Raw genomic sequence first — 16,560 nt, forward strand, 5'->3', positions numbered from 1 at the left:
GGCCCCGCCCCTCCCTCCCCTAAAGGCCCCTGGCCCCGCCCCGAAAGGCGGGGCCTAACCGGCTCCCCCGAGGCCACGCCCCTGCCCCAGCACGTGACGAGAGCCGCTATGCTACTGCGCGCCATCTTGGCTTGGCCCGGAGAGCCCTTCTGAGGAGGTGGAGAATCAGGGTTTTACCCAACAGCACTGAAGTGTCGGGGTCCAGCAGTCCCCTGCCTCCTTCCCAGGAGCACACGTCCTGCCCCTCCATTTGTACTCTGCCCTTACTCCTAATCTAACCACCAGCTCCCTAAATTGGCCTGTCCTGGCCTTTGAATGGTTGCCAATGGTTTGTCACCTTTCACACCTGCTCTCATACCACTTTATTACTTTTCTTTTGGTTGCATCTATTTCCTAAGCGGGGAACCTTGAAATCCGAATACATTTCCGAATACACTTCCGATACTTCAATGAACTGTATGGCTAGCCTGAATTCAGGCACCCGTCCGTGCTAACACTGTTACTAGAATATGAAATGTCTGTTACATATACATAGTATGAAGACAGTCTCCATGCCAGATTCCTGACTGACAAGTTTTACTTAAATCTCTCCATTTTCCTGAATTGCTCCATACCGTGTCCCGTGTGGCTATTAATTGCATCTTTCCCATCTGGTTTGTGAAGTCTCATCACAGTGCCTACTCAATTCTTTAGGATACCCAGTGCGCACTGCTACAAGTGTGAAGAATTTTTATATACATGCAATGTGTACATATTTATAGATTTACACACAACATGTTCCGGATCTTCTGCAACTAATGCTGTATGTAGTTGAAATCAGAACGACACATAATACCGTTCTTTTTTTTTTTTTTTTTTCTTTCTCCCAGTATATTCACCAATTGGCTTAGTTTCCTTAGATCTTCGGTGGAAGACAGGAAAATCTGAGTAATTCTGATTATGGGGGTGAGAAACACAGCTAAATTTGTGTAATTTTGTTTGTCTGACCCTGAGAGCAAAATCAAGAGATATACTTTTAAGAAGTGAAAATTACAAAACAGTTTTTACAAAAGTAGTCCAGAAAGTTCCAACTCTTCTCCAGGTGGCTTGGGGTTCTTCAAAAGGAAATCCCTGGGACACTTCACACATCCTTTCACTAAAAGATGAATCATCCTAGAAAAGGCAACTTGGCCAATGCAGAAGGAAGGCTGAAACCGTAACCAAGTGTTTGTCAATATCATGCTAAGAAAACAGCTGAGGAGGTATCTAATATTGTATCAATCATCACCACAAAGTTTAATACCAAAACTTAGAAGTTGAGTCAGAAGACAATTATTAAGCCAAATTAGTTTCACTCCCCTTTTAAAGGTACCTCCTAAATGGCGTATACACGATCCATCAGAATAATTCCCTGCTGCTTCATGGCATCGTTAGTCCAGGGAACCAGAGCTCTGTGCTTCTTCCCTTCTGCCTCAAAAAAGCAACTTTTGATTGTAGACCTTTGCAAGGTGTTATTGTCCTTGGAGGGGGGCGGGGGTTGTTTATTTTTATCATTCACATACTCAAATTCTGATTTTCACTGACCCAGGCTCACTTTCCATGTGAACAGCTTTTAGTACCACCCTCAGTGTGGGGTAAGGTTTAGCTATTAGCAGCAGTCTTAAACAGATGCTTCCTAAGAATATTCTTTAAATAGTAGGGGTTAGGGAGGATAGTTAAGGAAAAAAACCACACGCTAATTTAACAGTTTGGTTTGTGGTAATAATTACCCCCATAAGATTTACATGGCTTGAGACTATTATCTGAATCTCATGGCACCATCCAGCTCACACCGGCTAATTTGGGGGTCTGGGGAGGGAGGACAAGTAGCAAGGTTATCTTGTTAGGAAAGACAAAATAAAACCAAAAATCCCACCCACGAACCTCTTCTCAGAGTACACCAGCTACACCAAGTCCTCTAACAGGACATTAGCATTTCTGCAGGGATGTAAGGCCAGTCTCCTGTAGGCACACAGAATGATAGGCAGCATAGGGCAGGCCAGGGCAGAGGCAGATCACAAAGTGCTTATAGTTCAGGAGGCTGGTTTCAACACAGAATGCATTTTTTTTTAAATGACCTTCAGCATAATAAATGCCTAACAATTCAATGAAAATATCATTATTCTTCTGCCTTTCTTGGTCTGTTTTGCAATTTACTTAGAAACACATATTCCAGGGGCGCCTGGGTGGCTCAGTCGGTTGAGCGTCCGACTTCGGCTCAGGTCACGATTTCACAGTCCGTGAGTTCGAGCCCCGCGTCAGGCTCTGTGCTGACAGCTCAGAGCCTGGAGCCTGCTTTGGATTCTGTGTCTCCCTCTCTCTCTGCCCCTTCCCCGCTCATGCTCTGTCTCTGTCTCTCAAAAATGAATAAACATTAAAAAAAGAGAAAAGAAAAGAAAAGAAAAGAAAAGAAAAGAAAAGAAAAGAAAAGAAAAGAAAAGAAAAGAAACACATATTCCAAAGACTCTTTCATATATACCTTTTAGGCTGATTACGGATAAGGTATACCACAATCAAATTTTTACTTATCCTCTTACTTTCTTATCTATGTACAATCTGCCTCCTCCCTTTTGCCACCATCTACCAGAGGGAATGAAACGAACTTTTTAACTGTGGGACAGCAAAAAGACCTGGGTCAGAATCCTCCACCATTTATTGGCTGCATGGCCTTGGGTAAGTCACGGATTCAGTTTTCTCAACCACAGAATGGGACCAGTATCACCTACCTTGCAGGATCATGAGAATTAGTGTTATCGTGTAAAGTTCCTAGTAGAGTATCAAGGGCACAAAGTCATCATCACCACCACTATCAAGCCTCGTGCAAAAATCCAAATTGGCAAAAAAATATTTATGCAAATATCCAAAAGTGATTTTTAAAGAAAGATACACAAGTCAATCTTCTAAGATTCTGAAAACCCTGTCACCTGCTTTATTTCTGGAGGAGGGTAAAGGGAGAAGAGAAAATATTCACTTGAATTTGAGGGGGAGCTTAATGGGAAGCAATAGTAGCAACAATTTTAGGCCTCTAAGGCTCCTCTCTGATCACAAGGGAAGGCTGAAACTTCCTTGTTTGGAGATTCAAGAGTTTAATTTTTCCCTAGAGCAAGATCATCCATTTTTGCTGGGATAAAAGAATAAAGAACAACAAACTCAATAGCACCAAATGGGGTTTAACACAGAAAATGGGGCCAGGTTTCTCCTTTCAAATGCACATTTTTTACATTAAAATATGTTTATAAATCATAGTTGTTTTTCCTCTCGATTCAATCCTTCTCCTTCCCCTACCAGGAGCCCGGGGAACTGGAAGAGCACGTGCGTTACTGACCAGATATACAATCCGGACGCCCCTTCCAAACCGGAATCTGATTACTAATGGACTGGCCCAGCTCAGGGCTGCCCTCAGCGACGAGAAGCAGTAACTATGCTCTCAGGGAGAATGGGTACTGAGGATGCCACCAGTCAAAGAGTCGAACGCTGTGCACTGGGTCCAGGATGATTTGCACGCCCTGTTCGCTGCGCAGTTTCCGGCCGCCACGGACAGGAGAGTCCTGGAACACCAGTCTCACGCGATGATGCCGCATGTCCGTGCTCACATTGATAGTAAACTAGCAGAGAAAAAGCAAATTCAGTCCCCAAATCCAACAACCTTGTTTTCCTACGGCTTACTCTGAAATAAGACAGTCTAGACAAAATTTACACTGGCTGGGCCACAAAATGAAATTTCTTCATATTTAAACTCTGCTAAAGAAAGCCTCTCAAATAGCTGAGTAAACCAGGATACACACACACAGACTACCACTGAAGTCAATTTTTAAAAGCTGGGTGGGAGCTATACGAAATGACTTGAAGGCATCCTGATGAGATATTTTGAGCAAGTCAAACAAGATGCATGAAACATACATCTGATCACATGTTTGGTAAAATGAACCACACAATCTCTAAATATGTTGGTCTGTACAGAACTGTAGGAGCATGAAGTACAGGGAATCTGAATATATAACTAGGTCATTAATGTGACTTAACCTTGAGGGAGGGGAGAGGTGCCTAACAACCAACACAGCATGTATGATAGAATCTCAATTATACAAAATTATTTAAGAGAGTGGACGTATGCATGTACATAATAATGGACACAATAAAGAACAACTCCCAAAAAGTTAATAGTTATAGGACAGTCAACATCTAGGTCACCTTTCCTTTCTCGATGTATTTATGTATTATTTAAGTTCTTTCCATGAAGTATGCATTATTTATTTTACCATTAAAAAAAGAATAAAACTATTTTCAGTGTGGAGGTTGGAACCCCACGCAGCTCTGAACATAAGCCTAAAGGACGGCAAAGATAAATCACATGAACTCTCAAGTTCCCAATCCAGTCAAAATTTTTAAAAACTTGGAAAATAGGCCAGAGACATATTTGTTGTTTACTAATCTAATTCTTGGCTAAGGCTTGAATAGTCACCATCACACAGGGGACCGAGTGGTCACCCTACATTTTAGTATTCCATTTATGACACCACAAGCACGCCTCAAGGTCCTGACATACAGTGCTCATATATAAGCCTCCATATTATCCCTGAAAGGATGATGTTTCTCCAATATTAATGATAACTATACAAAGATGCAAAAAAGACATGAGATAAGATATTCTCAGATATGATTAACTCCTCCATAAATCTGTTCCTAATATATAAATCTGCTTTCAGAATTTAAAAAAAAAAAAAAAATTATTCTTCAAAGATTTCTTCCTCGATGATTAAATTTATAAATTTCTGTCCAGCCCTCCGTATAGTGAGAGTATGTAAAAGAGCTAAAAATGACACGCTGTCCCCACTTACCAGGGTAAATATCATTCCCATGACAATTGGAATAAAGATGAAGTTGAGGGTAGTGACCTGTAGTAGGCAGCAGTCCTGGTCTGGGTTGGTATGAACATCTTCGTACTGAACGGGAGGCTGCAACCCTCCCATACAATTGCTCTTTAATCTAGGGGACTGAAGAGAACTGAGAATTACTCTCATAGCTTAGAGGAAATGTTCATGGCTCTAACACTCCACCCGTGAAAGTCCTATGGCTCAACAAAAGGATAAGATCGCTCTTCTGTCACCTCCTCTCTTTATAGACATATTGGTTTCTATACAGATCAAGGAAAACCTGCCTTTTGAAAGAAGAGGAAACACATTAGGATAAGCAATGTGGCAATGGGTATATGCTTCATTTAGGCGGGATTTCCGGCCTTCTGGCAAGAAATAGAAACTTATAGCTCTATCAGAAGCTCTCCAATGTTTGAAAGATTGCAAACTCCTTGTGACTTGTTGGACTCCAAAGAACATCTGCTGCACAAATGGGACAGAAGCAGAAGTGGCCGTCTAATTCCAGTCACCATAAATAAAAGAGTCGTGAGTCTCAGAACTAAAGGAAATCTCAGCATTCATCTTTCTGCAGTTAATTCCGGTCTCAGCTGGAACACTGCTGAGACTGCCCTGCAGCTCCTTCCCAGAAAGATCCCATGGTGGACCTTCTATCAACATCTAATGGGTATCACAGATTGAGGACCTCTTATTAACATCAAATGATTAGAGCCAAAATTCTTCCCTAAAACCACGTTTAAAAAAAAAAACAATCAAATGGAAAAATATGATTTACTTTCATTATAAACCTATCTGTAACTCACCTACCATCAAGTGCAGGATAACTAATCGCATTTATAATGCATCTCCTCATAAGATACTAAGTAGGGGAGACAAAAGGAAGAAATGAGCCTGCTGAGGACAAGAAGTAAAGACAAGCAAAGCAGACCCTCACAGAGGCCAAGATCTCAGGTACAGTCCAAGCAAAAGGCAGAGACAGAGTAGAATACTATCTCCTCTTCTTATACATAGCCTCTTGGCAGCCCCTTTCCTCAGGGCCTCCCCACACGGCCTCAGGTGTAAAACCATACAAATCACTGTTGTTTACAAATACATTTGCTTTGAAAAACAAAAAGTGATAGGCAAACAACCCCAGTACATTGTTATAACAAGTTTTCCCCTTTTTCCCATGTTTAGAAAGTCATCAACTATACAGAAAAGGTAATAAAAGAGTGCAATAAACTCCTGTATACCCTCTATCATTAGATATTCCATCTTCTCTCCTCCCACCTCTCTCTCATGTTATGTATACACACATATACAAATCACACGCACGTTGGGGGCAGAAGGGGCAAAGCCATCTGAAAGCAGCACTGATGCACCACCTTATTCAGCATGGATGAAGACACATAACCAGAGTGTCACCGTCATACCTAAGAAATTAACAATAATTTCCTATCATCTCATATTCACAGCATCCTCAAATTTCTTGAATTGTCCCCATGTGTCTTTTATAGCTCTTTGTTCCCCGATTCAGTGCCCACTTTGCATTACACTATTGTACCACGGGGTCTCTTTCGTATGGGGTAATTCGTCCTTCCTTTTCTTCTCATGGCATTTCTGTAAGTTTTGATGTGTACTATTTGATTTTAATAAGGCAATTTTATGCCTAGTGAAATTTATTAGAACAGCATAGTGCCTGAAAAACAAGAAGATACGACTACATACCTGTTTTTTGAACTTAAAGTTGAATTCCCACATTGGTTCCTGTCTGTTCCCAACAATCTTTCTGCACCAGAAAAGTAAGCACTGTAAGAAAAAGAAAAATAAAGTAAACCAAAAATAAATAAATATAAGACAGAAAAGGAAAAAAATCAAAATAAGGTCACAAAAAATAACCAGCAAAAACCTGTTTGACAGCTCTAAAGCCAGCCACAGTCCCAATGCTGAGATTTTACTTTGGCACAGATAGAGACCCCTCCCCGCCAATTTGACACTGGTGCAACATGAAAAGACACAGTCCCAGGGTTATTCAGTAAAGAGAAGAGGGACCAATATAAGTCAACCTCAGATGCTGTTGAGGTCAACCCCCACTGTTCTCATCTTTAAAGACAGAAACATGGTCTCTAGAGACTGGGACATTCTCTGATTCAGCAAGCCACTCCTCTATATGAAAATATAAGGGCAGCCAGTAGCCACCAGGCAAGATGATAACAAAGCCATAAGGCAGGCAGAGATGGCCGGTCCTGTAACAGGAGCAAGCCACTCAGGACCTTCTGGGAGCAGACAGCCGATGTGAAAACTACAGAGCTGGGCTGAATTCAGTCTCAAGTAAGCCCCTCAGTGAAAGTCAGGCTACAGCTAGGGTTAACACAAGAAGTTAAGTACCTCCCAGGGGATAAGGGGTGGGTCGTCCGCCGTGCCAGCTGTCCTGCCCTTCAGACATGCCCTGTACGTCCTGCTGTTCCATCAAAAATAATGGGCTTGGCTTTAAGGGGCAGACACTTCTGCTGCCATCACAACGGCTCCAGTGTCCCATACAAGCTATGCTATTGAAAAGAGAGAGAGGGAGAATCAAATACGAAAAGCTGGAGTCCAGGAACGTGGGACAACTTCCTTTAGGCATGCTGCCAACTCCCTGAATGCCATGCGATTGTGGTTATACAAGTGGCAAGGCCATGCATGGGACACCTGCCACTGCAGGTCCCACATCCTCTTAAGAGATCTCTAACAACAAGGCACGAAAGAAGCAGCCAAGAGGCCTGGGCTTACTATCTGGAATAAGACCTTAGGTTTCACCACCTTGGCTTTTTATAATCTACTTTTAAAAAATTAACATAAGTGATAAGACTATGAAGCCAGAGGTATTTTCGATTTAGGCAGTAGCACTTGCATTGTGCACTGGAGCCGCTAGGATGTGTCAGGCATGAGGAGTTCGCCCAGTGCTGCTCTACTCCCAGCAAATGACTCACACCTGGCATGATGTGTAGCTTTGGGATGATCCCCACCTCCTCATACTTGGGCTGATACTATCAAATGTTTCTGGGGGAGGCAAACTGCAAGTGTGAGATGATATACCGTCCACTCATATTACTAGCGGAAGCAGCTGCTGGGTGAAATTCTACTCGCCCCGCATTCTACACTTGCCCTAAAGCCACCAGCGAGTGTGGTATTAAATTGAGCTCAGCCCATAACCCTGATCATCTCAGTCTGCAATCCTGGAAGGAACCTCGATAATCCTGAAACCAACAGTACCCTTTCAACCAACATGTAGCAGGTAGAATAGTATCACACTGGAGCTAAACTAGGCGAGAAGAATCAGAACACCCAAAGCACAGCAACAAAATAGAAGAGAACGGAAAGTGCTACAGAACACCAGAGCTGGGGTAGGAATAGAGTAATAAAATTTACCCACAACTCATAAGAGACAGAATGTAGACAACGGTATTAGTTGAAGGAGAAACAGGCTGAGGCATCAACTTGCCTAAGTGATCGTGTCTGTTGTACTGGTCTAGCTCGGCAAAAGTGGGTTCGCTGGATATTTCAATATGGCGAAAAGGAGAGAAAGGCCCAAAGGCTAATAGACCTATTTACAAATCAGAAGAATGCCAGATACTTGAGTACAATGTATGAATAAAAACTACTGGGGAAATCCCAAGATATAAGAAATAGCCTAGGACACAACAAGAATTTGAGAGAGCTAAAATCTACGAGCGCGAGTACCTTATACTCTCTGAAATGACCTAGCCCAGAGCTTGGCAACAGTGGGCACTTAGCATAGGCTAAAGTCTGTACCAAAACCTTTTAACGAGGTCAACAAGAAACAAGAAGCCTAGACATCAAGGTCACATTCAGAAAAGAAAATTACTAAGGTGTTCGTGTTATATCTTTGCATCGTGATTTAAAGCGCCTTATAAGAATTACAGTTTACATCTACCGTTTGAGTTGTGCTCTTCCTAACCCAAACCATCAAAACCATCTCAAGTGATCCAATGTACAATGCATGAGAATAAAGTAAAGAGAATAAAGAATATGCTAGAAGCACAAGAAAGCTTTAAGGTAAAGGTAAGAAAAGCCAGCCCAGCAGAGCAGGAATGTCTTAGAGAAGTGAAACCCTTGAGTCCTGAAAGCTTCCATTAGTCCCCTAGCAGCCTGGAACCTATAGCCCTAGCCCTCCCCATCAGGAAAGCTGGAGATAAGCCATATCAATAGGCCCACCATACAAGAGTCCACTAGTTAGGCGCCAACAATAATTCTCACTTACTTTGGAATTCTTTAATGTGCTGGGAGTGCTTTCTGGAATGGCTGGATTCTTGGAGATTCGAGCAGCAAATGGCTCATACATATGGTACAGAGATCGGATCACACATGCCCGGAGACAGCGCAGCTTCTCCATGGACTCTGGTCGCAGGCGCAAAGGCAGAGAGGCATCCAGCGTGTAGTGCCTGAAACATGACACATTACTCCTACCAATATGTGACCTATCTCTCCTGCTCTGGGTCCCCTAGGATTCCTACTCTCCATATGAACCTAACTGTATGATTCTACTGGCCAGTAGTTAGCTTGTCCCCAGTGTTCTCCCATGCACACACGTGTACACACACACACACACACCACCACCACTTCTTCATTTCTTAGCTATTTTTACTTCTTTGCTATGCAAAAACCAATTCACACAATCTTGTAATCCCGCAGTCCACTCATGTGTTTCATGTCTCAACAAGTTCTCTACATACTTCCACCTCAACATCTCTCCCCATAACATCCTTACTGAGAGTTTATAATCTTCGTTACATTTCTGCATCTGGTAGCAAAAGCTAGCCGTCTTACTAATTATATCATTCACTTGCTCCTCACTCTCACCTCTACAACTATACACCGGGCAACAGGAGTACAAAAACTCTACGATACTTCATGATAATTAGCAAACTAAGAAACAATGAACCCAGTTAGAAAGGTAAGCAGATAGACATCTGTAGCTTTTGAAAATTCTAGTTAAAATAAACTTATGAAGAAAAGTCAAAGACCACTCTTTGTGAGACCCGAAGCAAGACTTTTTGTCGAAAGTGGATACTGGATGGGGGAGGGGGCAACCACAGGGAAGACAATTACCTGGATGAATTAATAACACCAATTTTAAATTAAAGAGGGGCTCAATTTGGGATGAGCACTGGGTGTTGTATGCAAACCAATTTGACAATAAATTTCATATTAAAAAAAAAAAAAAAAAAAAAAAAAAGAGGGGTTCAAGGAGTCCAAAGCTAGGCTCATGCCCGGCATGGAGCAGAGAAAGTGAAAACAGTCACCAGCCAGGGAGTAGCTCCAAATCATAATCAGCAATGAAATCAGCTACAAAGACAATAGAGTGAGCTCCCTGCGGTCGCACCTTCGGTACAACCTGGTCCAAAAGGCAGCAGTGCAAGTGACAGTCCAGGCATTCTTACAAATCAGGGAAAAATTCACAATGTCCTCAGGACGGATATAGGAGGCCAGCAATAGCCAAATATCCATGGGATACTCTTCTCCTCCAGCCCCGTCCAGGTCTTCTGAAACAGAAAAGAGAATATAACCTTTGACCTTCTATTACACACATACCTAAAGATCCCCAATGATTTCAATTCTCCCAGGGCTTGCACTGTTAAAAAAACAGTTTTAAACAGGTCCAAGAAAGCCTGTCAGGCTCATCATTTCCTGCTTATTCTAGCTGCTAGAAACTTGCTTCCTGTTGCCCAAGTGACTAGGTCATATTCTTAAAAGGCTTTTATTTAACAACTATTCAAACACTATTTTGAAGTTTGCCAAAGTACTTCTGCATACATTATACCATTCCACTCCAATAATTCTTCAACAGAAATAAGGAAAATATTACTGTGCCCATTTTATTAGTAATAAGACACAACCTTGGCACTAGGTTAAGGTAAACAGAACCCAGGTTTTACTCCAAATTCTAGCTTTGCACCACGAACTCTGCCTCTGGGTGGCTCAGTCGGTTGAGAATCAGATTCTTGATCTCAGGGGTGCCTGAGTGGCTCAGTCGGTTGAGCATCCAACTTCGGCTCAGGTCATGATCTCACAGTTCCCAAGTTCAAGTCCCGCATCATGCTCTGTGCTGACAGCCTAGAGCTTGTTTCGGATTCTGTCTCCCTCTCTCTCTGCCCCTCTCCTGCTCATGTCCTCTCTCTCTCATTCTCTCTCTCTCGTTCTCTCTCTCTCTCAAAAATAAACTTTAAAAAAATGTTATTAAAAAAAAAGATTCTTGATCTCAGCTCGGGTCTTGATATCAGGGTAATGAGTTCAGGCCTCATGTTGGGCTCCACCACTAGGCATGAAGCCTACTTAAAAAAACAAAACAAAATATTCTGCCCTTGATTTCCCTCACAGTCCCCATCCACTAAACATTTTCTTCAATTCAGTCATTCTAAAAAAAAAAAAAAAAAAAAAAAACTGATTTTAAAATGGTATGATGAAGCCTCAAAGTGCAAACTAAATAAAACAGCAGGTAAGTTACAGCATATCTTCATCACTCAATAAATGCCTGTAGACATGTTTCTTTCCTTCCAGTTCCTTGTTTCATTGCCAGTTTGACCTATGATCCTGGCCAGGAGCATTCAGTATTCAAAGATGCCCTGTGACAACGTATCCCCACCTCCTCCTCCTTCAGACTTCATCAGGGTTCATTCTCTTAACTCTGAGGTCCATCTGATGTCTCAAGTTCAAACAAAAACTCACACTCTATAAAGATATCTGCACCTGGACAAACCCTAACCCTAACCTGTAATTCAGACCTAGTCACACAACTATCCAAAGAGAACTTTTCTTCTTTCTCTTTCGTGGGCAAAACGACCCTACACTACCTCCCCAAAGCTGCCTCTACTTTTTTAGCTAACAGCTTCCTGCAGCTATATGACTCAATCAGGTTGTTGCATTAGATTCTTCGTTACACGGACCAATGCCTCCAAAACAACATCCTCTTCTCTGGTTGCAATTCTTCCTTATAATTTCTGGTAACCATTTAAGGTTAAGTGTGCCATGTTTGGGCCCCACCTTCTCCCACATTAAATCTCTCCCTAAAGAAGAATGAAAAGGACTATCAGAATTTCTCCCACTGAGTCCCATAAGGAGCTTTACAAAGCAGAGTGCTGTTTAAAAATGTTCATCTTTAGGGACAAAACTTGGTAACTACTGAAGAACTGTCAGTGTTTGAAACATCATGATTAAGAAATTTCAAGATGCAGGAAATGGAATCAGTAAAAGAAAGCCTCTTGGAGATAAGCCATGAAGGACATAAAGAACTTTGATAGATATAGCTTAAAAGTATTCCAAGTGAAATAAACAGTAAACATAAAGCCCAGAGACCTAGAAAAACAAAACACATGTGACAGCAATAAAGAGACAAGCCTAACAAGATTCTGATACTATTAAGAAATTACTATTAACCTTTTTAGACAGGATTAATTGTGTTGTTGTTGTTAAAGAGTATTTGTCTTTTGGAGGGAACTACCAAAATATTTACAGATAATAACAGGATGCCCGGAAATTGTTTCAGAATAATCCAGTGTGTGTGTTGAGGTGGGGGAGTAGTGGTTGAAACAAAAATGGCCATAAGCTGATAAGTGTTAATGCTGGGTAACAGCTATATGGGACTCATTATACTATTTTCTCTTCTTCTGTATTTGTTTCATTAAAAAGAAGCTAAAAAGAGAAGGTAAAAAAAAAAAAAAAAAAAAAGACCAGTCTGACTAGAATGAAGGAACCTAATGAAAGTAAAGCAGAGCAGAGAACTAAAAGATGAATTATAGTTAAACCTGAAAGCCACAAATTATGTATCTGGTAAGTGACTTGTATCCTGAATACACAAAGAATTCTCACAACTCAGTAATAAAAAGATAACCCAACTTAAAAATGGGCAAAGGATAGGGTGCCTGGGTGGCTGTTGGTTAAGCATCCACCTTCAGTTCAGGTCATGATCTCATGGTCTGTGAGTTCGAGCCCCACATCAGGCTGTGATGACAGCTCAGAGCCTGGAGCCTGCTTCGGATTCTGTGTCTCCCTTTCTCTCTGCCCCACCCCCACTTGCGTTCTGTCTCTGTCTCAAAAATGAATAAATGTTAAAAAAAATTTTTTTTAAATGGGCAAAGGATTTGAGTAGACATTTCTCTAAAGAAGACATACAAATGGGCAATAAGCACACATGAAAAGATGCTCAACATCATTAGCCATCAGAGAAACACAAATCTAAACCATGACATAAACCTGACATCCACTATGATGGCTTTAATTTAAAAAGTCAGACAATAACAAGTGTTGGTGAGAATGTAGAGAAACTGGAACTCTTTACATTACTGGTGGGAATGTAAAATGGAAACTACAAAAAACACACTGGCAATTACTCAAAAAGTTAAACCAGAGTTACCATGTGATTCAGCACTTTCACTCCTACCCAACAGAAATGAAAATATACATCCATACAAAAACTTGTACAAGAGCATTCACAGCAGCATTATTCAAAATAGTCAATAGGGGCGCCTGGGTGGCTCAGTTGGTTAAGCATCCGCGACTTCAGCTCAGGTCATGATCTTGCATTCCGTGGGTTCAAGCCCCGCGTCAGGCTCTGTGCTAACAGCTCAAAGCCTGGAGCCTGCCTCAGGTTCTGTGTTTCCCTCTCTCTCTACCCCTACCCTGCTCACACACTGTGTGTCTCTCTCTCTCAAAAATAAACACTAAAAAAAAAAAAAAAACTTTTTTAATGTTTTTTTAAAAAATAGCCAAATAAACTGAAGTACTGTTATATCCTACAAAATGGATGAACTTGAAAACATGCTAAATGAAAACAGCTAGACACAAAAGACCACATATTGTATGATTCCATTTATATGAAATGTCCAGAACAGGCAAATCTATAGAGACAGAAGGTAAATCAGTGGTTGAGGGTAGGCTAGGGGGACCAGGAGGATTAGGAGGAAATGAGGAATAATGCTAAGAGGTTTGGGGTGATAGAAATGTTCTCAACTCAGATCATGTTCATGGCTGCACAACTCTGTAAACATACTAAAGCCATTGAATTGTACACATTAAAGGAGTGAATTTTATGTCATTAAAGAGATTTTAAAAGTCTGTAAGCTGTTCTCTGGAGTGTGCCCAGAAACAAAGCAAAGCAAGATAAACCTCTAAAAGCATGGTGATGATGAGTAGGGATTTCAAGCCAAAAATTAAGGAACAAAGAAATGTGAGGAATGTCAGTATTAACTTTGGCCTTCTGGAAAACAGTGGTATCACTGACAATAACTGGCATAATTGCAAAGCGATGTCAGTCCACTAATTATTGATTGTTCCAATATATTTTAATAAATACAAATATCTGTTATCTGACTCTCAAGTACAGATCAAAGTTCTGGCACATCTGACACCAAAAACACATATCATTTATACATTAGCTTCCCCTAACTCTAGCTGATCACTGGAACCACTTTAGCTTTAGGAATAGCTATTCTGGGTGCTACCCCAGGAATGTCTGATTCATTAAGTCTAGAGCAAACCACCGCACGACAGTCTGGCACATTATATACTGTTAGTTTATTTTTCTTTGTTTCATTTGTGTGAGTTTTATTGGCACTAAAGTATAAAATCACATAATTTTCTATTTCCCACAGTATCTATTAGGCATAAGCAGACATTAACAATTGCAGAGCACTTAAAAGTCCATAGTAATATCTAACCTCAGCTGAAATGAAACTGGTTATATACAATCCACATATTTAGGAAAACGTTTTTGGTCACATCTTTGCTTCCTCACCTGTTCAGAAATCCAGAAATGCAAAGGCTTTTTGTGTTCATGTCACCATACGGGTTTTTACCTACCAATGACATGTTCTCAATGAATGGCTAGTACAGTCGAATTTACAACTCCAGATTGTAAGATTGACTCTTACCAATCTCCTTTCCTCTCAAATTTAGACAAAAGTAGAAAGCACTAGTATATTAAACCTGTCCCACTACTAAGATCCAAACCCTGGTTCTCCACTGGCTTCACCTCTTGTCCTACTGAAAAAGCGAACAGCTTCAAGTGATCATGACAGACAGGACTAAACCAAAAGGGAACAAGCCCTATACCTTTGTGCCTCTTGCTCTTTTTTTTTCTGGAGACGGTTCTCTCATGGATGCTCTCCTCCTGAGCATCCATCTCATCACTGCTGTCAATGATGTCACAGGGCTCACCAACCCCAGAAAGAGCTTCCACTGCAGGAACCTGGGAGGCTTCCAAGCCACAAAGAGATTTTACTAGAAGAAAATAAGGGGAGAATGAGATGGCAGAGTCCCATCCAGAAATACAAATGACACGACTTAGGCAGGATATCAGCATCCAAGAGGAAAAGAAAAAGGGGGGAGGGGGGAGCAATAGTGTGAGAGAGCCTGCTGAAGAAAGCTGAGAACCAACAAGAAAGAAATTTTAGCATTTAAATACAAAAAAACTGGAAAGCAAATGAGCAAACTGACTCCAAAGTTGCAGAGATTGACTCCTTAAAAGTGTCAACTTCAGACCTGAAGAAAAAGGGAGTGCATTATTATTCTTCCACTATAAACCCTGTAGGATAAGAACAAAAGGTTAATGCTATTCTCGTTTGCATAAATTCTAAGAAGCAATGAGAGAAAATGAATCCAATTTAACCCTGTTACTAAGCTAGAGTCAGTGGGTGCCAGAAAAGCACAAGTCGCAGGGACCTGTGAGTTAAAGGCTTGTAAGAGAAGCATGAGAAAAGGAAAAGCACACTTCAAGGTTATCACACAAAGAAGCCAACTGCAGAATAACTGAGAGTACATATGAACCACAGGAAAAAGACGAATAACCAAGAAGGAGGCAGTGAAAATTACAGAAAAGTACACAAAGATATATATATATATATTTTTTTTTTTTGGATGCAAAAACAGAAATAAAATATTTCTGCTACAGAAACTGCTACTGCTCTTGGCTAATCCTCCCTTTCCCCTCCTCCGAATACATAAATGACTACTCAGGACGGCAAACACGTTTATGGGAACATGCCCAAAGGATTGCAAGAAAAACACTGAGGCAGGATCCCAGGAAAATGAAACACCTAGTTCTGTCTTCACGGCCTGAGTCTGAAAAGACTTGTTGGCAGCCTACCTTCCTGCTGAACAGCATTGGCGACGGCTTTCTTGACCCGTCCAGACCTCACGACCGCCGGATCCGAGTTGGCATAATCCGCCACGGTCACTGAAATACAGCATCAACCCTCAAAGGAGGAGGCCTTCTCTCGTCAGCGTCCTCCCCGCCTAGACCTCCTGCTCACTGCAGGTCCCCGGCCCCAGCCGCTCTCCCATTACAGGCAAGCGAGCGCTCGCCCCGGCGCCGTCCAGCCCCCCTCCCTGCCGCCAGCAATGAGCCTTTCAACGCCCCCACCCCCTCGCCCACCTCGTCCAGAGCAGGCGTCGTGGGCCCGGAACTTGAGGCGCTTCCCTCTCTTGGGCATGGCGACCGTATCGGGGCGAGGCCGGCCTAGCGGGCCGGGACCCCGGGCCATGCCTCGGGCCGGAGAGCCGGCTCCGGGAGCCGCGAGCCAGCTCCGCCCGGCTCAGCGGCCATCCCGCACCGGAGTCCGCCGCTCTCGCGAGGACTTAGGCCAGGGCTCCGCGTCGCGTTGGCGGTCGACGCCCCATTCGGAAACCAATCACG

At 42.1% G+C, this 16,560-nt stretch overlaps 1 protein-coding gene across 3 annotated transcripts; it reads right to left on the minus strand.

The window, feature by feature from the left end:
* Positions 1-2,916: 2,916 nt before the first annotated feature.
* Positions 2,917-16,507, minus strand: TMEM183A (transmembrane protein 183A). Of its 3 annotated transcripts, none has more exons than XM_053909044.1 (8): positions 16,300-16,507; positions 16,012-16,101; positions 14,979-15,146; positions 10,255-10,411; positions 9,133-9,313; positions 6,597-6,677; positions 4,857-5,012; positions 2,917-3,623 (listed from the first exon to the last, which is right to left on the minus strand). In XM_053909044.1, exons 1-8 carry the CDS (start codon positions 16,406-16,408, stop codon positions 3,438-3,440), a joined length of 1,128 nt encoding a protein of 375 aa, XP_053765019.1. In that variant the 5' UTR covers positions 16,409-16,507; the 3' UTR covers positions 2,917-3,437. The 3 variants fall into 3 exon arrangements, with proteins under 3 accessions (XP_053765019.1, XP_053765018.1, XP_053765020.1); XM_053909043.1 differs by having other exon boundaries at positions 10,255-10,414; positions 16,300-16,506; XM_053909045.1 differs by lacking the exon at positions 14,979-15,146 and having other exon boundaries at positions 10,255-10,414; positions 16,300-16,506.
* Positions 16,508-16,560: the final 53 nt, after the last annotated feature.

The sequence above is a fragment of the Panthera pardus genome, unplaced genomic scaffold, assembly GCF_024362965.1.
Source record: "Panthera pardus isolate Hobbes unplaced genomic scaffold, ASM2436296v1 HiC_scaffold_21, whole genome shotgun sequence".
NCBI classification, from domain to species: Eukaryota; Metazoa; Chordata; class Mammalia; order Carnivora; family Felidae; genus Panthera; species Panthera pardus.